The sequence below is a fragment of the Puma concolor genome, chromosome B4, assembly GCF_028749965.1.
Source record: "Puma concolor isolate L17-30 chromosome B4, mPumCon1.1.hap2, whole genome shotgun sequence".
Lineage (NCBI taxonomy): Eukaryota > Metazoa > Chordata > Mammalia > Carnivora > Felidae > Puma > Puma concolor.
In genome coordinates this window covers 83,978,269-84,003,729 of record NC_141673.1, presented here as the reverse complement: position 1 = coordinate 84,003,729, position 25,461 = coordinate 83,978,269, and the positions used below count along the sequence as shown (strand labels likewise).

Here is a 25,461-nt window from a genome sequence, read left to right as displayed (position 1 = left end):
ACTACTTTGAGATACCTCTGTTTATACTTTAATGTGTTTCCTGTCTTTATACATGCATGTTTATTTCTATAATCCTGGAATCATAGTATATATACCTCTTAAACATTATTTTTCACTAGACTATGTGATGTTTTGCTTAAAAATTATGTTTCAATTCATGCAATTTTCATTATTTTAGAAGTGTCATCTACATATTTGTGAAAAAATATTGTCCTTTCGTATCAGTAGTGACAACAAATATAACCACTTTCTTTTTTTTTTATTATTGTTATTCTATAGAGAGAGCATGCGTGCTAGCTGGGGACAGGAGCATCCCAAGCAGGCTCCACACTGAGTGGGGCTCAATCCTACCACCGTGGGATCAAGACATGAATGGAAATCAAGAGTCAGATGCTCAACTGACTGAGCCACCCAGGTGCCCTGAATCATAACCACTTTCTAAAGTATCAGATGTTACTGGTGTAGCAAGGAAATGAGGTAGGCCAGTTAATTTCCTGATGGGAATAATCCAGATTTATTTCCTATTTACAGTGAATGGTCTGGACTCCGGAAATGCCAATGCTACCTGCTCTTGTTGGCTGTTGAATATAGCTTCCCTCAGTCTTTTGCCTGTTATACTCAGACCTGGAAATTGGGTACAAAAAGTCATAGTAACAGCCCAGTCAGCCATTAGGATGGCTGGCCTAAAGTTCCTGCTACTGGCTTAGTGAGGCGACTTGGAACCCACAGCATGAGGTGGGAAGGTGCTCCTACCTTACCAGAGGGGCAGTCACCTTAAAAGTAATTCAGCCCATGAGCACACTCATCTTATGCCCTAGCAGGGCTCTAATAAGCTTTTATAGGTGTTACGGGGTCTTATCTCCTTGGTAGCCCAGTTTAATCATAAAGAAAATTTATGTTTTTTAAATTCTAATTTATGAATTAGCCTGCAAGCAAAGGACATTTGATTGTTATTGTCCTAAGTAAATTGTTTCTACATTCCACGTGAGGTTAATGAGTGCGCGGTCATTGTAATGATATGTGTGTGTGCTGTGGGGTTATTCTTTATCTTTCTATAATACATGGTACACTTACTTATTTCCTACTTCATTTGATAAATATGTACCAGCACTGTGCTAAGAACTGGAGAATCTTAGAAAGAACTCAGTAACCTCACTCATAGACTTCATATTCTAGAGCTGCTCCAATATTGTAGGCATTAGCCACGTGTGGCTATTTAAATTAATTAAAATTTTAAAAAATGAAAACTTTAATTCTTAGTCACACCAACCACATTTCAAGTGCTTGATAGCTACATGTAGCTAGTAGCTACCATGTTGGACAGCACAGAGAGAGACATTTCTGTCATTGTATTAAGTTCTATTGGACAATGCCAGTGGAGACACTGAGAGAATATCAGGGCTGTTAATAAAGTATGTTATTGTACCTGTCATATTAGACCCATCCTTCAAAGCATTTTAATGACTCTCCCTGTGGGGTTTTGTAATTATAGAAACAATTCTGTAAGTAAGCTTAAAGAGAGATTTAGGAAGAGGGTAATTATTAGCATATGCTCATTGTTTAGGCAATTTATCTTCAAATATTTTATAAATGTATGCTAGTCTAGTAAACATTTTTGAACAAAAATACCAATATAGGCATTTGTATTTATAAAATAATTAATATAAACTATTTTCAGCTAATATTTCAAAGCGCAGTATATATTTAGAGCTCATTAATGGTAGTTCGTATAAATTCACATTTCAAATAATCTTATTGATGATTTTGAATTTTAGGGGCTAACTTCTTGTCATAGTCAATGAAATCACAATTGTCGTAACTTAATAGTATAGGTGAAAAAGGTTTCTTTCTAGGAGTAGATGTGTCCATTCTGCAATTTTATTGTTCACTTGTGTTTGCATATTATCTTCTATCCGCCCCTTGTTTGCATGCCTCTTTTTAAGCCACATGTCCATTTTGTTGAGGGTAAGCTTAGTTAATGCTAGACAATGTGATCTGTAATTTCAATTAAGTGGGCTTACATCAGGTGCAACACTGTACAACAGGCTTTCATTGACGAACCAGGGTGTGCACTGCAGTCAACCATGAACCCCCACTTTTCCTCTGGCTGTCTCACAACTTGCCTTCCCTAACATGGATCAAGGTGAGGGTGTGATTAATGAACAAATCAGGAGACTATAGATGCTGGAGAGGATGTGGAGAAACGGAAACCCTCTTGCACTGTTGGTGGGAATGCAAACTGGTGCAGCCGCTCTGGAAAACAGTGTGGAGGTTCCTCAAAAAATTAAAAATAGACCTACCCTATGACCCAGCAATAGCACTGCTAGGAATTTACCCAAGGGATACAGGAGTGCTGATGCATAGGGGCACTTGTACCCCAATGTTTATAGCAGCATTCTCAACAATAGCCAAATTATGGAAAGAGCCTAAATGTCCATCAACTGATGAATGGATAAAGAAATTGTGGTTAATATACACAATGGAGTACTACATGGCAATGAGAAAGAACGAAATATGGCCCTTTGTAGCAACGTGGATGGAACTGGAGAGTGTGATGCTAAGTGAAATAAGCCATACAGAGAAAGACACATACCATATGTTTTCATTCTTATGTGGATCTTGAGAAACTTAACAGAAACCCATGGGGGAGGGGAAGGAAAAAAAAAAAAAAAAACAGGCTAGAGAGGGAGAGAGCCAAAGCATAAGAGACTCTTAAAAACTGAGAACAAACTGAGGGTTGATGGGGGGCGGGGAGGGAGGGGAGAGTGGGTGATGGGTATTGAGGAGGGCATCTGTTGGAATGAGCACTGGGTATTGTATGGAAACCAATTTGACAATAAATTTCATATTAAAAAAAGGGGTGAGGGTGTGATTGTCAACACTTAGTAAATATTAGGAAAGCTTATTTCCTTTTTTTTGTGATAAAATATAAATACTGGTTCTAACATTTTCTTCCCTCACCCCAATGGATAATCTCATCTCATGGGTATAAAACCTTGCTTTGGAGGCCACTCTCTTAGATGGTAGTGGAATGTTTTCAATCCTGTCCTGTAATATATGGATGCTATTCTATTGGCATTTGCCTTATCTAAAATTATGTTTATGTTTAATTTAACTTACAACTCTCCCAAATGTATAGCAGCTTAACAAAATTTATACAGATTCGAAACAATTGGAAGCATGCCTGGGATCTTATATTCTTGGGCTACAGATTTGGTTATTAGCTTCCTAGCAGCCAGTGTAAACCAGGAAGTAAGCACCCCAGTAGAATGACCTCCATTTTACACTAGAGCAAATATAGGCTTAAGAGAGTTTAAATAATTTTTCTTAGTTTTTCCACCTAGCAACTGGCAGATGAAAATGTGAATTCAGTTCTATCTAATCCCAAAGCCATTTCTTTTGGAATAAGGCGAGTTATAAATATATCTAGTTGTAAGTGGGGCTAATGCTACTTACCCTGTAAATTCTTATAAGGACTAATTTAGAAGTATATTAGTTTGTGAGGGCTGCTCTAATGAGGTACCAGAAACTGGGTGGCTCCAAACAACAGTTGACAGTCTTACAGCCTGGAGGCTAGAAGTTCCACATCAATGTGTCTGCAAAGTTGCTTCCTTCTGAGAATTTTCAGGGAGAATCTGCTCCATGTGTCTTTTAGCTTCTGGTGATATCCAAAAATCCTTGGTTTTTTTAGCTTATAGATACATCCTTTCCAATCTCTGTCTCTCTCTTCACATTGTGTTCTTCCTGGGTCTCTTTTCTTATAAGAACACCAGTGATATTGGATTAAGAGCCCAAAGTACTCCAGTATAAACTCATTTTAATTAATGCTATCTGTAACAACCCTCTTTCCAAATAAGGTCACATTCTGAGGTACTGGGGATTAGAACTTCAACAGATGTTTTTGGAGATCACAATTCAGCCCATAGCAGACAGTGTATATAAAATCCCCTCCAGCATGTCTGACACATGGTAGGATTTCAATACATATGAGTTTCCTTTGTCCTCCACTAGGTTGAACTTCTTAAGGGCAATGACTTTGTCTTATTCCCTTTTGTGGTCTCAATACCTGACAAACACATAGTAGATGTTCATTAATAGTTTTAATAAATGGTGAACCCCAAACTAGCAGACATAGTGGTGAGCAAGATAGTGCCTCCAGCCCTGCAAGAGTGGGCCAAGTGTTTGTGGACATTATGTGGCAGAGTGTCATGTTTCTAAATATGTTCTGAAACCATTGTAGTTTCTACCTCCCTCTCAGTTCCCTCTTATCTCCCACAGCCCTCTCCTCTTGCTCTGGCCTCTTCCCTGCCCCTAATCTGTTGCTTGATTGTTCTGTCTTAGACTCATTTTGGTTTGTACCATCTAATCTCCATTTTAGATAATTCTGCTTTTCTGTTGATGGACTGGCCCCTGGATATGTCTTTACTTGTGATTTCTTTCAAAGCCTTTTGAAGGGGAAGCTGGGTTGAGAGTAGTGGTGTCTGCCACCAATGAATGTTAACCCAAAGTCCCTGTTTCTTTCACACTTTTTTTGATTATTATAGGAAGAAAAAGTAGGTTGGAAATATGCATCCTATCTTATTTCAGAGAAATACCACCCTAAGCAAATCTTCAGAGTTTATATAAAACACTATATACCATAGTAAAGACCAATGTGACTGGAAAGTTAGAATCTAAGAATAACCTATATTCGATTCTACCACTTTCATTATTTTCAGTTATAAGCAACCACCAAACCTAAGTTAAACAAGTATAGAAGATAATGTCTTATAATGAATAGATAAATATTGTTTGTAATTACCAAAATGAGCAATCCACCTTAGCACTGGCTATATTTATATATAAATGGATAGCACTTGCAAATGACTAGAGTATGTAGGTAAAGTTTCCCATTATAATTTTCATGTATCACATTTGCCTAAGAAATTTCTTTTCTATCAGTAGAACTAATGAAATCCTTAGTTTGTGAAACCCAAATGAAAAGAATTGTCAAATTACTCATTTCACTAAAAAAATGTGAATGAATACAAAATTCATTTGAAAAAGGATACTCTTTCTATATAGAAAACCAACTAAGTAGAGTGATGACTTTCCAAGTTAAATCTGTTCTCTTCTATACTATATTACCATGAACTGGGCAAAATAAGTTTTTAATTCGTTAAAAATCCTTTCATAAATGTTTATGTACCCCTCTCATTCCCACAGAATCAAATCTTTCATAAACTAGGTGCTCATTCTAGTTTGGTCACCTATTTGCAAGGAGAAACAGACCTTGGCAAGTCACTTGGTCTCTTCTGGGCCTCTCTTTGCTTGTCTGTCTATTAAGGGCATTGGAATATATTATTTTTAGGTTCCTTCCAGCTCTAAAATCTCAGATTCTATGAAAAGAAGTAGTTTTAATCTATATTATTCATATTTCTACAGAAAGTTATTTAAGCAATATGAAGCTTACACATTTTTAATTGGCCAAGAAATTAAGTATGTATTGAAAAATAAAATAAAATCCAATCCACAAAGCTACCTCTGCAAATAATAATTATAACAGAGAAACATGCTGGGCATGGACCCCTGATAAGGTTTCTACACGGTGCATTTATAAATCATACACTGATTTCTTAACTAAATGAGGTCCTTCAGGTTATGCTGTGGTTTTCAATATTATGAGAGCAAAGGACATATTCAGTGAATTTCCATGGTTGATTCTCCTCAAATCATTTTGCATATACAGCAAGCCGAATCTATTTAAAGACAAAAATCCATTCACCAAAGTCACCTTCCCAAATTTCAGCAAATGTGTAACTTAAAGCAATGCTTACAGTATACTAGATTGATTAGATTTTTTTTAAAAAAAGACACCTTGAAATTGCATTTAATTTTGAAGTAAATGTAAATTTATAAGGCAATATATGAGACTGAGCACAGCTTTTTCCATGCTGATTGCATCAGGTGTTTTAAACAAAGCAGCAAAGGGGGTCATTAGCCCCTAAAGGAGCAATTAGGTAAAAGTGCTGTAGTTTACTAAATGTGTATGATGTTTCTGGAAGGGTTTCAGTCTAATGCAAAATGGTTCAAAATAATAAATTTTTCTTAAAGGAACACTAACAATTCAATACATTATCTATCTATCCTCTATGTTTTATCTTTGTATCATCTGTGTCTAAAGTTCCTTTCCTATAGGATGCTATATTGGACATTTTTGAGATTATACCTTGCTTCAAAAATGTATTTTTTTAGTACTGATAAAAATATAGGTTTACATAATTTTCAAATTTTGTGGCTTGGATTCTTTGTGTCTTTTTTCTATAAGGCAGGTTTTTCAATGCAATAGTTCTAACATATTAAACATTTATAAATTTATAAATTCTCACATTTATAAAAATGTGAAAACACCCCTATCATCTGATGAGCATAGACAATACTTCAAAGTTACTAGTAATCCCACCAATCCAGAAGGACAGGATTCCAGACTCTGGAAGTGTCCTTTTAGAGGGACTTAAAAGTCTCTGCAAGCAACTAAGAATTAAGAAGATGACATGTTGGGGCGCCTGGGTGGCGCAGTCGGTTAAGCGTCCGACTTCAGCCAGGTCACGATCTCGCGGTCCGTGAGTTGGAGCCCCGCGTCGGGCTCTGGGCTGATGGCTCAGAGCCTGGAGCCTGTTTCCGATTCTGTGTCTCCCTCTCTCTCTGCCCCTCCCCCGTTCATGCTCTGTCTCTCTCTGTCCCAAAAATAAATAAACGTTGAAAAAAAAAAAATTAAAAAAAAAAAAAAAAAAAAAGAAGATGACATGTAATGAGAAAACTAATAGTGAAATTACTCATTTTAGTATATTGACTTTGAAAAGAAGGAGATCATTAGAAATTAAGAAAACAATAGGTAAAAATTATTCTCCAGAATAGGATGTATACATGATGTGTTTATCAAAGGCAGAGTAGAAGGTACCTGGAGAGAGGGAGACAGCACATGTGCTAAGGAGAGAGCAAATGTGTGAGGAAACGAGTGGTGGGAGAATTGAGGCAATAGGTCAGCACAGGAGGCAAGATGGACTTGGAGATTAATTTCCCCTTCCTTTGGGAGAAAATATGGAAAGGGGAGAAAAAAGGACTAAAGAATGGCTACATGTTGAGCCACAACACAGAGGTACTTTACAGAAATTTTATTGTTTGGTCATTACAAGCACCTAGAGATAGATAGTAGTCCTCGTTGTACAGGTGCCTTTACACAATTTATCCATTCATTCTATCCCTAGATAGGTAATTTATCTATTTATATGCCTCTGCTAATAAATGACACATACAGCTTGTTAGGCCCCAAATCCATGTTCATTTCCCATTTCACTGCCCTGTGTGCCAAAGGAAAAGGCTGAGCAGTCAGTGTAGACACACCATGAGGGCAGAAAAAGAAATGGAAGATAAAATTGGCAGTGGCTTACTTTTATCCCAGCATTAAGAGAGGATATGGAGCTGGAAGTTTAAGAAGGTAGAAATTTTTATCTGTGATACACAAATGAGCCTCTAATACAGCTTCTCCTTAATCTAGCTCTTACTGACTAGCTGTGATTGAATAGAACTTTGAATAAATGAAATCCTGTTGATTTAAGTACACTTTGTCTTTATGTCTGCATAATTTTCAATTAGGAATAGTTTTGACACTGCTTATCTGTGCCTCCATCTCTGTCAGCAGTTAAGAAATGCACCAAAAAACTTTGAACACTTTGTTGATATTTTTTATGAATAACCCCATTTTAAAGCCACTAACTATCATCCAATTTGTTTGCCTTTGTTAATTTTCATTGAGTTTTTTAAAGAGTGTGCAGCTTAGGGGCATCTGGGTGGCTCAGTTAAGCATCTGACTCTGGCTCAGGTCATGATCTCACAGATGTGAATTTGAGTCTGGCCCCCACTTCGGATCTTCTATCTCCTTCTCTCTCTGCCCCTCCCCCACTTGCACGCGCGCGCGCGCGCACACACACACACACACTCTCTCTCTCAAAAATAAACACTAAAAAAAGAAGAGTGTACAACTTACAGTGAGGTACTCTACAATTAGGCAATTCCAATCAAATCAATGGCAACAAATATTTATTAGGCACTGATGTTCTGGATGCAGCTTGGGCAGATTCACCCGATTATGTGAAGATGATGGAGTATACCAGGATGCTAATTGGCAAGTGAAATAATCACTCAGAACAATAATGGCCTGAAAGGACCTTCTGTCCTGCCAAGACATAACTAGCTAAAACAGAGGCTTATCTAGGAGGCTCAGGACCAGGGCACCAGCTAAGCAAGTGAGGCCTGGCAAGTACTACTGGACAGGATGTCAGGTAACAGAACTAACAAGCAGAAGAGAAGGATGTGTACTCCTATCCTGCACACAGATGCATGGATGTGTGCTGGGACTTCAGTGGCAAATGCCAGTACATGAGGAGAGAAAACAAGAACTATGGCTGTGAAAATTGACACAGCTATGGCTCTTGCCTCCCAGAAAGTAGCCAGTAGCCCAAATGTGTAGCCAGTAGCCCAAATGTGTAGCCAAAAATGGAGTGTGGCCTTATTAAGTTCTAGTCCAGCCTAGACAGATAGATACCCAAAGGAGCACCAAAGCAATGAGAATCCACCCTCCAGGGAGTGCGGACCCATGAAGTCAGGTGAAAAGCAGCATTGTGAGGCCAAGTGATCAGTCTGTTTGAAGACTACAGACAATGCAACATGGCTGAGTAAAAGTGAGACAGGGTGGTAAGGCCCAACTAGCCAGCTGAGCTAAATTATCAGGAGGGACTTCAGGGCACTGACATACATGTTCAACAAAAGTCCAAGGCATAACCACAGTTGTACAGAAGGGGCCACTATGGCACAGATAGGAGAGAGATCATTCCCAGATTTCTTGTCAATATCTATAAGACTAATTCCAGACCTCACCTGCTTAGGTTGGGGTGGAAGGAGCAGGAGAGGGAGAAAACTTCTCAGCTTCTCTCTGTCCTGGTTTGACTGACATTGGTACTAGGTCAGACTGAACCTTAAAAGGGGAAATGCTTCCATGAGTACAAAGGAGGGGTGCTGTGGAATGTAGGGCAGATGGAAGGCAAATAGCTTCTGCCTAATTTCATGCTTCCTGTTAGGTAAAGTCAGCAAGGACAACAGCCTGCAGGCAAAGCCTGACCAGGACTGGGACACCCACAGTTACTGGGATCTGGGAGTGTGAAAGCTTCCTTAGCTCCAGGGCCCACGCAGATGTGGGAGAGGTCATGCCAGGTCAGTGACCGTGACACCTGGGGCTGAGATCACCTTTCATGGTGACCTGTCAGAGCCTGGGGTCATGGAACCAAATTAGGGTGGAACATTGGAGATGCCAGTTCACTGGTCAGGAAGTGGCCCCTGAAGAGCATGCTAAGCAGGATCATCCTGTGTTCCTCATTCCAGCCCTTTCTCCGGGCTTCCTAAGCACTGGTTGGTTGGTCCATCTCTCTACCTGATTGTTGCTTATGGAGCTCTGGAAGCTACCTCAAAATGTTTTAGCTTATTTATTTTTTATCCCCAAGAAAGATTTTCTGATAAATAATAAACATTAAGTATCACATATTTTTAAATTAAATATTTTCTGAGCGCCTACTGTGTACAGATCATTCACCTTCAGTGTGCTCTCAATGAAAAGAAAGACCTTGACCTGCTTACTTCCATACATATGCAATCAACAACATTTGAACGTCTATATAATCCCTCTCTTTTCCCATTATATCTCTCTTCTCCACATGGAACATGCTCCTGGGGAGAGTTAAAAAAAATAACCATTTTACCAGCCTTACAGAAAAAAAATCAGCCTAGAGAGTTTTGGGGCTTTACCAAAGCAAATTCCTATTTTCAGAAATCCCTTTGCTTTTATTTGCCACATAGCCCCAAGAATGCCTGGATTTGCATAGGAAATCCAGGCTGGTCTATACAGCAATTTCTGGGGAACCTCTCTGCTTTCTGGGAAATCTCAATGGGAGATTGCGCAGGTTGATTCAAGGGTCCCTCAGGGAAGGACAAGGGTGTTGATGGTGTATTTCAAATCCTTTCTTGGAGAAGCTGCTGATACCACAGGCATAAAGAAGTTTTTCTCTCTAACTTCTCTCTTCCTTACCCCTAGCCTTCACTACAAACTTGCACACACACACACACACACACACACACACACACACACACACGCGTGCGCGCGAACAAGAGCAATTTTTTTGTTCAAATGTAAGGCCACAATGACTCTGCCACTTACATCTAATCAAATAGAATCATGGGCAAGGATGTAAGAAAACAAGAAATGATGCAGTATGTCAAGATGACCTGACAAAAATAATATAAACTGATAAAGTGCTGAAGGCAGACAAATATTTTAAAAGTCAAAGTAGAACCTTGCTCACCTAAGAACCTTGCTCATCTAAGGCAGCTAAAAGAAATAGCTGAGACTTGATCTGGATTGTGGAATGTGAACAAACAAAAAAGAAAGGCAAATGAGCCCATATCCAGGCTTGGCTGAAAATTAAAGAAAACAAAGAGAAGTTGGAAGAGCCAGATCAATGCTGTAAACCTGTAGCAAGCAAAGGACATTACTGAGAAGGTACGAATTATAATTTACACCATCTCCACAGTCTGTACATTTTCAAAATAAATTAATTAGTGTAGAAAAGAAAGGAAAAATGTGGTAATTCTGCAACTTAATAAAAATTACCACATTCTGCAATTTAATAAAAAATCAGTGTACAAATTTGAAAAAAAATTATAGTCTTATTAACTTATTAACATTTTGACTTCAATTTTTCAGGATTTAACATGTGAATAGAAGTAACCCTTCATAGAGGACCATATCATAATATCCCATATGCACACATAAATTCTGCCACTAATTAACTAACTTCCAGGATCTTCCAAAGGACCACTGCTGACTGCCTCGTACACGTCGTACTGTCAGAAGAAATGGGCTGAAACACAGTGTTTCACCACCCAGAACTCATGCTAATGATGCTCCCCTTGCCAATTCTCTGAATTGGAGTGAGAATGCTCCAGTGTGAAGAGTACTAATGGGAATATGTGGAGGATTGAGAATGGAAAAGAGAGAGCTGAACCCAGGGCCAGAGTCCAACATTAGCTTTTTGCTAATGTTTCATCAGAGCTGCTGTAGGTCTCACTTTGTCAACTCTTCACCTTGATGGAATTCTCAAGGGGACTAGACACGATTCGGTCAATTGGAAGAGCAAGATTAACCCAAGAGCGACAGGATATGACCCTGGTAGACTGAAGATTAAAAACCACTTAAAACAAAACCTCACCCTCAAAACCCAACCAAACAAACCCAAAATCTTTAGAGGAGGAACAGAACCGTTTGTAACCCTCAGAAATTTGCCTATGCAAGTTCTAGAATTCAAGATGTCCCAAAAGTTCTATGTGAACACCCTGTTTGGTCAACTCTGACTATTGTTGTAAAAACACACATTTCTATGTTGCTGCACACAGTACTTTGAAGCACCTTAGAATCATTTGCAGAATATAATCGTCAATCCAGGCAAAGAAAGCAAACAGTTCAATTGTAATCCACACCAAATGTTGACAATTAGAAAAGCAGTTAAGTAGTATGCTTTACTATAATCATTGCTTTATGGTAACATAAAAATATATTATGTCTACATGTTGTCCAGCAAAGTTGCCAAATAAGTGCCAGGTTCTTTATGAGACAATAAAGAATAAATACAATCTGATAAAAATACAGGTTGCTGTACTGGGTGGTGTAGTGTTCCCACAGCTCAGTCATCTGCTGCCACTGCAACTTAACAGGAGAAGGAGGGAGTGGTTGTCTTTCCTAACTGATGGGCCCTTTCCTGATTCTCTTCATCCCCTGGTGGGGCCTCTGTTTTGTGGGCTCCTTAGCAGAATGTACATTCCAAACCTTTAAGATTTTCTCAGTTGGTAGGAATGGCTCTGCCATTCACAAATCTGTTGAAATTCTTTCCAAATCCGTTTATATTTTCTTCCATTACCACCTTCCAAAGTCATAAACTCCATAAAAAGAACTTGTAAGCCAGAGAGCAAAAATTTTAAGCCTTCTTTTCTCTATAAGAAACTATATTTAAATAGCCCAAAGGGATTTTTTTTAAGCAATTAAGCATATTTGGAATTTGCTAGGGAATTTACTCAAGAGAGGTGCTAAAAGAATTGAAGTTTTAAAATTTGGGGCCTCTGTTAGCCATATGAAGGGCCTGCAATATTTTAAGCTGTTGCACTGAGTTACTGTTTCACTTTTCTAAGCAATGAGTCCCAGTTCTCGGAAAATAGAGGCTCATATTCAGTCTATATATGTTTTAAAAAATATGACTGATGTAGTATGCTCACATATAATCTATGTCTGTCAGGCCTAGTTACAGATAAATTAAAATGTTAAAATTTTCTTATAATTTTTCAGTATTTTCCTCTTCTTTCAAAAATTTACCTATTACTATCTTAATATGCTTTATATTTTTTCATAGAAACTATTTCTCTTTTTGGGGGGGATATAACAATAATTTTTCTTTTATTGATTCATAGATATTCTTTTTTTTTCAATATATGAAGTTTATTGTCAAATTGGTTTCCATACAACATCCAGTGCTCATCCCAAAAGGTGCCCTCCTCAATACCCATCACCCACCCTCCCCTCCCTCCCACCCCCCATCAACCCTCAGTTTGTTCTCAGTTTTTAAGAGTCTCTTATGCTTTGGCTCTCTCCCACTCTAACCTCTTTTTTTTCCTTCCCCTCCCCCATGGGTTTCTGTTAAGTTTCTCAGGATCCACATAAGAGTGAAAACATATGGTATGTGTCTTTCTCTGTATGGCTTATTTCACTTAGCATCACACTCTCCAGTTCCATCCACGTTGCTACAAAGGGCCATATTTCATTCTTTCTCATTGCCACGTAGTACTCCATTGTGTATATAAACCACAATTTCTTTATCCATTCATCAATTGGTGGACATTTAGGCTCTTTCCATAATTTGGCTATTGTTGAGAGTGCTGCATAGCAACTATTTCTATCCGACATTATGTATAGCTTTACCTCTTTGGTTTTGGCTTGAATCTCCCAGAAGAATGTGAGTCCATGGTGGCAGTAATTTTGTCCATTTGTTCAAACACTGTGTCAGGAGCTGGAATAGTACCTGGTATATAGTATGGACTCAATAAGCATTTGTTGATTGGTGAGGGAATGAACTTTCACTCACACATTATCTCCCACCTAGCATTTCCCCCCAGAGAGAGGACAACAAGGCCAAGTGAAGGGACTCAGAATCCAATCAGGTCAAACAAGAGGTCACAGCCCAGCCACCAGGAGGTCACAGATGGCACACTCTGTGCCCCGAGGTCCAGCTTACTTTCTTAGTGTTACCCTGCCAAACTTCCTTTTGCAATGTAACTCTTATTACTGCACTTGTTTTCCCAACCATACAAAAGCATAAAGGCACTGATTTTTTTAAATTCAAAATAATAATAATAATAATAATAAATAAAGTGTTTTGTTTCTTTGTGTTTAGTAATCAAACAGGACAGAGAAACTCTAGTCTTCATACTGACAATCTGTTGCCATAGTAACAATAACAAGCTTGATTTTTTTGGGAAGGAAAAAAAAACATTCCCAGTTGATCTATTGAGGGATGGTTTCTTGTTTTTTATGTTTGCATTTATTTGTGAGATAAAAAAAGGACTATCTTATCCTTAAAAATCGTAGTGGCCAATCAGTACAGTTGCTTTGATGTCTAATTTTCCCACAAAGTTTGTTTTAGAGAAGGTACTTTTTATCAGCCAGTAGAAGATAGCATCACCTTCACTCTATGGTTCCTTTAAGAAGAGAGGTAATCACTTTGTCTCATTATACAGATGAGTAAAGAGAAGTATCACAATATGGATGATCTATCTCAGCCCAAAGTGAAAATGATGGACTCAAATGATGAGAATTGTAATTAAAGCAGATCCTATTAGAATCTGAAAATGATTTGTAAAGCTCTGCAGATGTGGTTCTTTTCTCTTTTTCCATTTGGTTTGGTTTTCTCCTGACTCCATAAAATAGAAAGATTCAACACAGATGCCTATTAGTAAGATGAGTAACAAATGGAAAGAATGGAAGTGATTGAAGATAGGGTAAGCATTCATAAATGTTTGGGGCAAATTGGATTATTTTAGACTAAATGCTGTTTTGGGAAACTATGTATAAAGCTTCTGGTGAGAGACATTTTCTGGAACTTATTTTGTACTTTAAGATGCAGGCATATTGGGGCGGCTAGGTGGTTCAGTCAGTTGAGTGTCCAACTCTTGATTTCGGCTCAGGCCATGATCCCAGGGTCATGGGATTGAGCCCTGCACTGGGCTCTATGCTGACTGTAGAGACTGCTTAATATTCTCCCCCCCTCCCCTCTCTCTCTCTCTCTTCCCCTTTCCAAAGCCCCATTCCCCCACTTGCACCTTCTCTCTCCAAAAAAAAAAAAAAAAAAAAAAAGATGCAGGTAAATTCTAATAATCAAAGATTTTTTGCAATATATGTATAAGTAGTATATGGCAAAAAAGAATACTAAATTACTGCTTTAATGAGTAAACTTGAATAACAATGACCTTTATATCACAACTTAATATTTATGGTTTTCTTTTTTTCAAATTCAGTCTGCCTTTCCTGATACATTTTACACTTTTTGAGGGTATGGATCAAACCTTCTTTATTTGCACCCAATAGTCAAGAAATGTATCATCAATTTCTCTAGCAGATGTAAAAGTAATCAGTGTTTTGTCTTCCTCAAAAAAGAATGTTTATTGATAAATAATTATTTCTACACTAAAAACAATACATTTATTTTAGAGCAATGGAAAATAATTTAAAAATACAATAGAAATTTATTTTCTAACTTGGAAATAAACTAATAACATTTAGTAAATTTAATTTACCTCTTTTTTTGGTGTATATAAAATAAGCTCTTTAAAAAAAAATCAGAACCACAATTGCCTTTCTGCTTTGTTTTCAGCTTCTTTCATTTGACACAAGATTATCATTTTCCACTTATGTACACTTAGCACAACATAAAAGCAAGGAATGAAAATAGAACACCTTATATTTTAAATCAGAATAAATCACAAACATGTGCAATGTTCCTTCTAAAATGTATCTTAAAAACCACTCAGCTATTATGAACTTCTAATGCAATAAACAGAACTGCCTGAAGCCCTGCTCTTAAGTACAAAAAGAGGATGATCTTTAGGTCTCAGTGTACATGTCTAGAGTTCTTTCCCCCTATTCTTCCCACTTCAACTGAAGCTGGTCCTGTCAAGGAGGCCCCAGTCAAAGGAAATGGCACAGAATGGCTCTAGTTCATCCCATCATTTCCTTTCAGTGATCCACACATGCAGCTATCTGCTATAACCCAAATACTAGGCTGACTCACCACCTCTTTGAGTCCTACTTTTCAACATAGCCCAGGTCAGAACCCAACCAGGACCACTCTTAGCATGGCCAATACACCAGCTCTTACTGCTCTCACACTATAGCTTCTTCTTCATGGTATTAGTTTTTAGAAGTCATTTTATTTTGTGTTTTCTTTTTGTTGGTTTCTTTATTTCACTTTTAAAGCAAACGTTTTGACACTCTTTAAAGTAATGAAGTGACTGAATCATTCCTTATGAGATATGAAAAAACATCTTCAGTGTATGGAAGAAGCTAATATTTTATTGCATTATTTTATTTCCTTTTTTTTTTAACGTTTATTTATTTTTGAGACAGAGAGACAGAGCATGAACAGGGGAGGGGCAGAGAGAGAGGGAGACACAGAATCCGAAGCAGGTTCCAGGCTCTGAGCCATTAGCCTAGAGCCCGACGCGGGGCTTGAACTCACAGACTGTGAGATCGTGACCTGAGTTGAAGTCGGACACTTAACCAACTGAGCCACCCAGGCGCCCCTGCATTATTTTATTTCTAAAAGAAACAGTAATTTTAAGTTTTCCAGTAAATCTGTAATTTAAAAAATCAAATAGAAGTTTGTGGCTCAATAAAAGATGAATGGATAAAGAAGATGTAAGATTATAAGTATGTATATATATATATATATATGCACATTAGAGAGAGTGATACATACAAACATACAATGGAAAACTACTCAGCCATCAAAAAGAATAAAATCTTGCCATTTGCCATGATGTGGATGGAGCTAGAATGTATTATGCTACGTGAAGTAAGTCAATCACAGAAAGACAAATACCATATGATTTCACTCATGTGGAATTTAAGAAACAAAACAGATGAACACATGGGAAGCGGGGGGAGAGAAGAGAGGGAAACAAACCACAAGAAACTCTTAATGATAGAGAACAAACTGTGGGCTGACGGAAGGAGGTGGGAGGGGGAATGGGTTAGATGGGTGATGAGTATTAAGGAGGGCACTTGTGATGAGCACTGGATGTTGTATGTAAGTAAAGAATCACTAAATTCTACTCCTGAAACCAATATTGTACTGTATGTTAACTAAAGTTTAAATAAACAAACAAACAGTTTATTCTTAGCACGAATTTCATTGAATTTAGCATATGAAACAGAAAGTGGAGCATTTGATCTTTTTAAAAGCTTTTTTAAGCTTATTTATTTTGAGAGAGGCAGAGACAGCATGAGTAGGGAAGGGGCAGAGAGAGAGGGAGAGAGAGAATTCCAAGCAGGCTCCACCTGAAGCAGAGCCCTACATGGAGCTCAATCCTATGAAGTGAGATCATGACCTGAGCCAAAATCAAGAGTCGGATGTTAAACCAACTGAGCCACCCAGGTGCCCTATACATTTGATATTATTGTAGGGTGGCCAACTCCCAGTTTTGCTTGAGACTACTCCAGGTTAGTGCCAGTTTCAGTGGCACTAAAATTCCCTTCTCCTAGGGCAATTCCTCAATCCCAGACAAACCAGGATGGTTGTTCACTCTATGTATTTTTCAGTAGGATAAGCTGTATTTACCAGGCTACTGATGTTTATGATGTTGGTGGTATTTTCTAGGGAATGAACAGTAGTTTAAACAAATCAGACTTACCCACTTTATGGTCTAATTATGGTCAAATGTAACCAAGCTATTGCAGTCATTATGGGAGAAATTTTTAGCCCTCTACATTTCTTTTTTTTTTTTTTCAATGTTTATTTATTTTTGGGACAGGGAAAGACAGAGCATGAACGGGGGAGGGGCAGAGAGAGAGGGAGACACAGAATCGGAAACAGGCTCCAGGCTCTGAGCCATCAGCCCAGAGCCCGACGCAGGGCTCGAACTCACGGACCGCGAGATCGTGACCTGGCTGAAGTCGGACGCTTAACCGACTGCGCCACCCAGGCGCCCCTCCTCTACATTTCTTACAAGAATATGTGATCTGAAAATGTTTGTTAATTGTCTAAAGTCATATGGTTTGTTTAGTTTTGTTTAATGTTTATTTATTTTTGAGAGAGAGAGAGAGAGAGAGAGAGAGAGAGAGAGAGAGCATGAGCAGGGGAGGAGCAAAGAGAGAAAATCCCAAGCAAGCTCCATGCTCAGCATAGAGCCCAACACAGGGTTCGATATCAGGAACTGTGAGATCATGACCTGAGCTGAAATCAAGAGCCAGACACTTAGCCAACTGAGCCATCCCAGTGCCCACTAAAGTCCATATGCTGATGCATGCATAAAATAGCAATTCAGTAAAATTGTGAAGGCTTCATTTTCCATTGCCATTTTGTTTCTGGCTACTGTTAGTTCTGAACTGAGCCAAAGCCCAGGCAATTCCAAACTTTGTCTTTCAGATGTGAGTTTTTACCCAAAATCTTTAGCACCGTGGCCTTTATTAAAGCTAACATTTTCCTGTAGTTCTCGAGAGCTGTCTCTCTGTAACAATACAAGGCATCCCTGAGAGGCCTGAGAAGGAGTACTGTGTTAGGTAGTACTATAACTGAAGAACACCTGTCATCTTTTTGCCTGATAGGCAAATCACTATCCTTGAAGGTTCTCTCTCTCTCTCTCTCTCTCACTCACACACACACACACACACACACACACACACACACACACTTTTTTAAAGACTTTGGTAGCAATCTGTCCTCAAGCTGACCTTATCTCAATGCTCTTTTGCATATGCTAACATAGTGCAATATGGTGACTGCCTCTTTAATTCATCCTGGAGTTCAAGACTGAAAGCCATATAATTGTCAACATCTTGATGCACAAGTCATATTTTGTTAATATGAAAATTCATTACTGTTCCCACAAAGGGCACAGAAAGATTTTATAACAGCTAGGAAAAAATACTGTATCATTTAAGAAAAAAATAAAAATATACTGACATTTCCTTTTCACTTTGTACTAGTCTATAACTTGTACCCAGGAAACTCCACAGTGTTGATGTCATTACTTGAGCATCTGAGCATCTGGAAAATGGAAGCTCATTGTTTCTGGCAAATTTTGCCTATATGTTATAATGTATGGCAGTTTCATATCTCGGAATTTAATTTCATTGTAGATTGAGAGACACTGTCAAATTTTTTATCCTGATAAAAATATCAAGGCCATTTTTTTAACTCACTAAATATAGTTTTGAATTTAAATAGAGACCTCAGTTTGAATGGTGACTAACATAATTACTATGGGACAATATTTTATTCTTAGAAAATATTTCAAGAGAAGAACTATATCATCACTCAAAGAGATTTTACAATTTGTTTTATACCTCAGATTAAAGAGCCACAATTTTCATGCCTCAATAGAAGATAAATGGAATTTTGTTTTGAAATGCCAGTTTTAAAAAGAGCTCTCAGAGATGCATTGTAAATAACTAGATTCCTTAAAATTTATCAGTTTATAAATATTATGTGAGAATTCTGTTGGCTCCATATGGCTCTTTGAGGGTTTGAATTTTCTCTGGAGTGTTAGTGGAAAATGCATAAAGAATTATGCATTATATCAAGTTGTAAGTAAAAAGGCAATGTGGCCCCATATTTCCTCATCTAGACTTTCATATATATATATATATATATATATATATACACACACACACATATGTATATATACACACATATACACACACACACACATATATATATAACGTCAGCTCTGCCACTGACTAACTGGGATACTTTGGAGAAGTTATCAAATCTGTTGAAGCCTGGGTTTTCTCATCTGTATAATGGGAAGGTCTTAATTAAATAAGATAATATACAAACAGCATTTGACACAATGTCTGGCACGTCTCAAGCACTTAGTAACCAATAGCTGCTATTATTAGTTTCATTAATCACCAGAGATACTGGGATGCACAATAGAAACACTATTCTTTCTTTTTAAGTTTTTATTTATTTATTTTGAGAGAGAGCGCATGCATGCACAAGCCAGGGAGAGGCAGAGAGAGAATCGCAAGCAAGCTCAGCACTGTCAGCACAGAGCCCATCATGGGCTCGATCCCACGAACCATGAGATCATGACCTGAGCAGAGATCAAGAGTTGGATGCCCATCCAATTGAGCCACCCCGGCGCCCCTGGAAACAATATTCTTAAAGCCACCTCATGCTGCTTTCTCTTTATAAAATGCCTTCCCCAAACTCTGACAGCTGACAGCCAAAACAGACTTCAGGTACATCCTGAATGTCATTTTCTCCAAGAAGCCTTCTCCTCAATCACATGTGAACATTTACTCTTTTACAGGCCCACGGTACATCATTTGCCTAAAATAAAATGCCAAAATACACAAAGGAACTGGTATTTAGAGTTCTTTGTGTTCTTACCTCTTTAGGGGCAGGGCTTCTGTTTTACTCATCTTAGCATTCCCCATCCTTTTAGCTCCTAATGTCAAATAGGAGAGAAAAGGGGATGAACATGGACAACTAATCTTCCAAGTAGCATATGGTTTATGCAGAGAAAGGAGTGTAAACAAAACTGCTAATGTTCAGAAGAGGGAGGGGTGGTGACCTGTGGTTGGTTGTGTGTGATAACATAATTTGTCTGGAGGAAGTAGCTTTTAAGTGAGCCCAAAACCTCAAGAGGATTTCAAAGGAGAAAAAGGAACGAAGGCAAGTTCATGAAGAAACAAGTGAACCAAGAAGAATAAGTCAGTTTGGTTGGAGCAGGTTGAGTGCATGACTGGTGGAAGATAATTCCAGAAAGGGAGAAGCATCATGATTGTGGAGAACCCTATGCAACAGGCAACTGACACTGGCTTTTATCTGGGGGTCAGTGGGGAGTTGCCAAAGCTGTGAGAGGAGGAAGTGACACAGAAAAGAAATGCCACTGCTCCCATTATGACGTTTTAATTCTGAACTCATCAACACTCAGATAACTTTGCTTATTATCTCCAAAGTATCTGTCCCATACCTCTCTCTTCAAGATAGCCAACCATGCCACATACTAAGTCTTGAAAGTGTGTAAAGCTAGCAGTCAACTACAGCCCTTGTTTCTGCAATAGAGAATAAATTTCTGCCCTTCTGGTTAATACCACAGGTTTGGGAGGAAAAGTCCTGGATTCAAATCTTAGTTCTGCCACTTACTAAAGAGTGATCTCAAGAAATTACTTAACCACTCTAAGTCATAGTTTCCTTACCTCTAAAATTAGGTAGTCATCATATTAACTCATGAAATTTAAATGCCACACATGTAAAGTACTTAGCAGGGACCATGGAAACTGCTCATATGACACTATGACTCCATTGCTCCATCTCATCTCCCCAGTTCGTTAAATCTCTTATTTTCTTTGGCCTCCAACTTTTAACACTGTTTCTTCTTCTCCCATACATTCAACAATCTGATTGGGCTCCCTTCTCTATTATCAGGGACATCTCAAAAATGGTTGATCCCCTCAAAGGATTCAAGCCTAAAAAGAGTATAATAAAGGAACTACTTACAAAGACATGGACTGGGTTAAGAAACCAAAGATGGTGGGCCACCAATGAATGGGAAATCATGCTTTAGGTTTAAAATACAAGAGGGACAGGGGTGTCACTGGAGCCAGGTGGCAGTTAAAGCTGTGGTCTGAGAGGAAAGCAGCCCCCCTAGAACAGCAGTAAGACAAGAAGGGAGTAGTGTGTGCATAAGGGAATAATCCAATTTCTTTCTCCTCCTTCCCTCTAATCTCTTGCCAGGGACTCCCATTGGCTGAACCCAAATGGAAGCAAAATAATAACAGAGCCAGATGATAGATGCAGTCAATAGAGGTCAGTTTTGCTGGGGGCAAAAGCAGGGCAAAAGCAGAAAACAGATGGTGGAGTTGGGTTGGGGCAAAATGTGCTGTTGTTTTTTGCATAAGTGGGAGAAGTATGGGAAGGAACTGAAACATCTCAATGGAAGAGTCTCATTGCCCCCATGACAGGTGAATGAAATGAAACTCAGAGGTAGTGAATTGCCAAAGTTTTCAGCTAGAAAAAGGAACCAGATTCAGATCCTTAAATGGTGCCTCAGGCCTATGCTGTTTCCCACTATACTGCATGGATCTGCTCAGTGTCACGGCTGAAATTATCTTGGTCTCACCTAAATAATTTCTGCCCTGAGATAAACCAAGGGTAGGAGATAATATCTTGTTTTTTGTCCCTATTTTAGTCCCCTACTCACCTGGTCTAAATCCATTCATTGTGGTTTTCTAATCATTTCTCAGAGAGGGTTTCTTAAAGATTAATTTTGAAAGATGATAATAACCAAACTAGATCCCCTCCTTTTTAGAGAGAGGGAAGGTTATATCTAAGATATGAAGGCATCTGAAAGAGAGAGATTGAGAGGGAGAGAGAGAGAGAGAGAAGAGAGGAAAGAAGCAAGGAAAGAGAGGAAGGGAGAGAAGGGGAGAGGAGGGGAGGGGAAAGGAACAGAGAATGAGAGATGTAGGAATAGAAGTTTTGCAAAATCAGTTTGAGGAGCATTATTTGTAATAGCTAAAAACTGGAGACTAACCAACTGTGTATTAACAACAGCAGAATGGAAAAACAAATTGTGGAATATCTATGTAATAGGATATTATACAGGAAGAGAACTGAAATTGAACACACACACAAAAAAAAATGAATGAAACTCCTAGATCTAGTATTAAGAGGAAGAAGTCAGATTCCATTCATAAGATCTCAAAAGCAGGCTGAAATAATCTATGGTGTTAGAAGATAGGATTGTGGTTATTTAGGGTCTGGGAAATGACTGGAAAAGGGGCTTCTGTGTTGTTAATAATTTTCTTATTTTTGTCTATTTGTTTTTGTTTAATCTGGTTGGTGGTTGTACAGGTGTGTTCCTTTTGTGCAAATTTGTTCAGCTTCTTGCCCCTTATGATTTTTGCCCTTTTCTATATGCACAGACACGCAAGTTGAGGTAACTAGTTGCATTAGTCAGTTTGCTGCAGTAAAAAAAATCAATCTCCCCAAATCTCTGTGGCTTACAATACAATTATCTCTTTATAGTAGGCAGAATTCTAAGAAGGCCCCCAAGGTCTCTATCCCTTGGTATTACTCCTGCGATTATGTCATGTTACACAGTAAAGTGATTTTGCAAATGTAATTAAGTTGATTAATCAGTTGACTTTAAGATAAGATTATCTGGGTAAACTTAACCTAATCACATGCACCCTTTAAAAGTAGAGAGTTCTCTCCAGTTGCTGCTCAGAGATCTCCCAGGGGAGGGAGATTCAATGTGCCACTTCTGGCTTGAATATGGAAGAGCCACACTCAAAAGACCTGAGAACAGCTGCTAGGAACTGAGAGCAACCCCTAGCCAACAGCCAACAAGTAAATAGGTCTTCAGTCCACAGCCACAAGAAAATAAATTCTGCCAATGACCATTAAGCTCAGAAGAGAACTCCAAATGCCAAATGAGAACGGCAGCTGACACTCTGATGATATCAGCCCAGTGAGACCCTGAGCAGGGTACCCAACAGGGCCACTTCCATATTTATCTGACCTACAGAAACTGTGAGATAAATATATTTGTGGCTTGAAGCTGCTAAGTTTGTGGTAGTTTATAATGCAGCAATAGAAAAGTAACACACACTTGCTCACGGTTTGGCAGCTTTGTGTTGGCAGCTGTTGAGATTCTGCCCAGCTTTCCTTCACATGTCTTCACAGTTTGACCCATACTGAAGGAGCTTCCCCTATTTGGGACATTCACAGGACAGAGGGAAAAGAGCAAGTAAGCAGCTCACATCTGGTCACACTCTGGTGGCCAAACCAGGTCACACAGCCATGCCTAAAGGCAATGGGGCAGGATGTATCATCTTATAGAAATGGAAAGATTGAGTAATTTTGGAAAATAATACAGTCCACCACCATGGAACATTATAACTCTGGCTTGACAGGAAAGAGCAAAGTCTTAGCGGTCAGGAAGACTTGAGTAGGAATTTTGGTGCCATTACCTTACTGGCTGTGTGAAATTAGGGCATTTCCTAATTTCTCTGAGCCTCAGTCTCTTAAATGGTAAATACATGCCTTAAAGAACTAGTGTAAATGTTAAATGTACCAGTATAATGCCTGAGAGATATTCTAATATATGTTGGTAAATATTAGCTTCAGACTCTTGTCTCAAGGACTCACAGAATATAATTCTTCCAAAGGGAAAAGTCAGGGAATGGAAGTCACATCTTAACACACTCCCTTTTCCTCATTTTCCTAATAAAACTAATGCAGAATCCCAAAGGCATAATTCCTTTATGTGCTATATCTCTTTGAACATTGTAGTAATAAATCATTTATACTAAAGGGACTATGGTATTACTCTTCTGAATGGGATTATTAAATACAATCAATATCAGAGGTGGGATTACTTTATAATTACATTTCTAAGTGATGATTCACTGTAACATCTATTTCTGGTTTGTGAAAATGTTGTCATAAAGCCACTGTCATTGCAGTTGAAAAACTGGGCAAATCAAACAGGTAATAATACTTTTGTCCTCGGACTATTTAGACCTTCCTTTTAACTGCCCTGATGGTTGTAAACACTATTTCAGGTTTCTATTTCACAAATATTTGTCACTTTTTAAAAAATGTTTGTTTTTGAGAGACAGAGCATGAATGAAGGGCAGAGAGAAAGGGAGACACAAAATCTGAAGAAAGTTCTGGGCTCTGTGCTGACAGCGGGGCTTGAACCCATGAACAGAGCCCAACGCGGGGCTCAAACCCACAACAGTGAGATCATGACCTGAGCAAAAGTTGGACGCCCAACCAACTGAGCCACCCAGGTGCTCCAATATTTGTCACTTTTAAAGTAACTATTACGAGTTGTTACTGTTTAAGCCTCAATCCACAAGTTAAGGTTTTAATTTTTTTCTTATTACACAAAAAAATTACCACCTCTTTCTTGATCTCTGTCTCTCTGTCTCTGTCTGTCTCTCTTGCACGCCCCCCCCCCACACACATACATACACACACACACACACACACACACCATGAAGTCAGTACACTTTCATCAGAAAAAGGAATAAAAGCTAAGTCACTCCAAAAAAAACACAAAAATTTATGAGCTGAAGATAATTGCAGTCAACATTTTGGTGCATAATCTTCCAATTTTTTCCCTGAATATTTAGATAATTAGATAATATATGTTCGCATTTCTGTATATTTACATTTATTTCTTTCACAAAAATGGGGTGACATATACTATTTTATAGCCTGCTTTTTCATATATATATATATGTATATATATATATAATATATATATACATATATATATATAGACACACCACTGCTTTAATGATTTCATTTAATAATTCTATGTATATTTTTCAACCAGTACCTTATTATTGGATATTTAGATTATTCGTCAATTTACTATATTCCAGCCTCTTAAACAGAACTTCCACTAGCCCATACATATGAATTAGAGGAAGCCTATGTGTAGGGCTTGCTGGCCAAGGCACTAGCTGGATTTTGGAACTATTCACCCCGACTTTCCCCTTTGATCAGATCCCAAAGATTGTAGCTTTGCTCTTAAATATCCAAATATATACTGGAAACGTTAAAGAACAATAAGCATAGAATCTCTTTCAGAATGGATGAGCCTGTTGAAATCTCCAGCCATTTTGTATTATCAAGATGATAATATATCAGATGATATATAAAAGTGTCTGCATCTTGGTTTATAAACTGCCCTTTCCACGATTTGTCTTTATTGACTGGTTAATTTCTTTGTGAAAGGGCATCACAACTGATTAAAGTGCTATAGATTTTATAGTTCATAGAGGCACAGAGTGTACTCTTCCCAGTGTCATCACAAAGGTGCCCCTGTGATTAAAGCACTCAGGTGGTGTCTTTTTTTTTTTTCCCATAACAAAAACTGAAAAGGCAGCCTTGTGTTCTGACTCTTCTTTTGCTCCAAAGAAAAATGATTGCTTATAAAGTCCCCAAAAGAATGGCCAACAATGACTTTTGAAAGCCCTGAATGAGCCATTGTTAATAGAAATATGACTACTTTTATGTGTAAAACAATTACATTATCTATTATCTATCTATCTATCTATCTATCTATCTATCTATCTATCTA

At 38.2% G+C, this 25,461-nt stretch overlaps 1 protein-coding gene across 10 annotated transcripts in view; it reads right to left on the bottom strand.

Annotated features, from left to right (window-relative positions):
• The window catches only part of LMNTD1 (lamin tail domain containing 1), a 446,849-nt gene that overhangs the window by 134,440 nt on the left and 286,948 nt on the right, over window positions 1–25,461 (bottom strand). The window contains exon 5 of one of the 10 annotated variants that reach the window (XM_086713811.1): window positions 22,975–23,074. The exons of 8 other annotated variants lie outside the window; for them this stretch is intronic. In XM_086713811.1, the coding sequence (XP_086569937.1) occupies window positions 22,975–23,058 (84 nt within the window). In that variant the 5' untranslated portion in view covers window positions 23,059–23,074. Of the gene's footprint in view, window positions 1–22,974; window positions 23,075–25,461 lie in introns of those variants that run through there. One more of the 10 variants, XM_086713816.1, reaches the window with a different exon arrangement.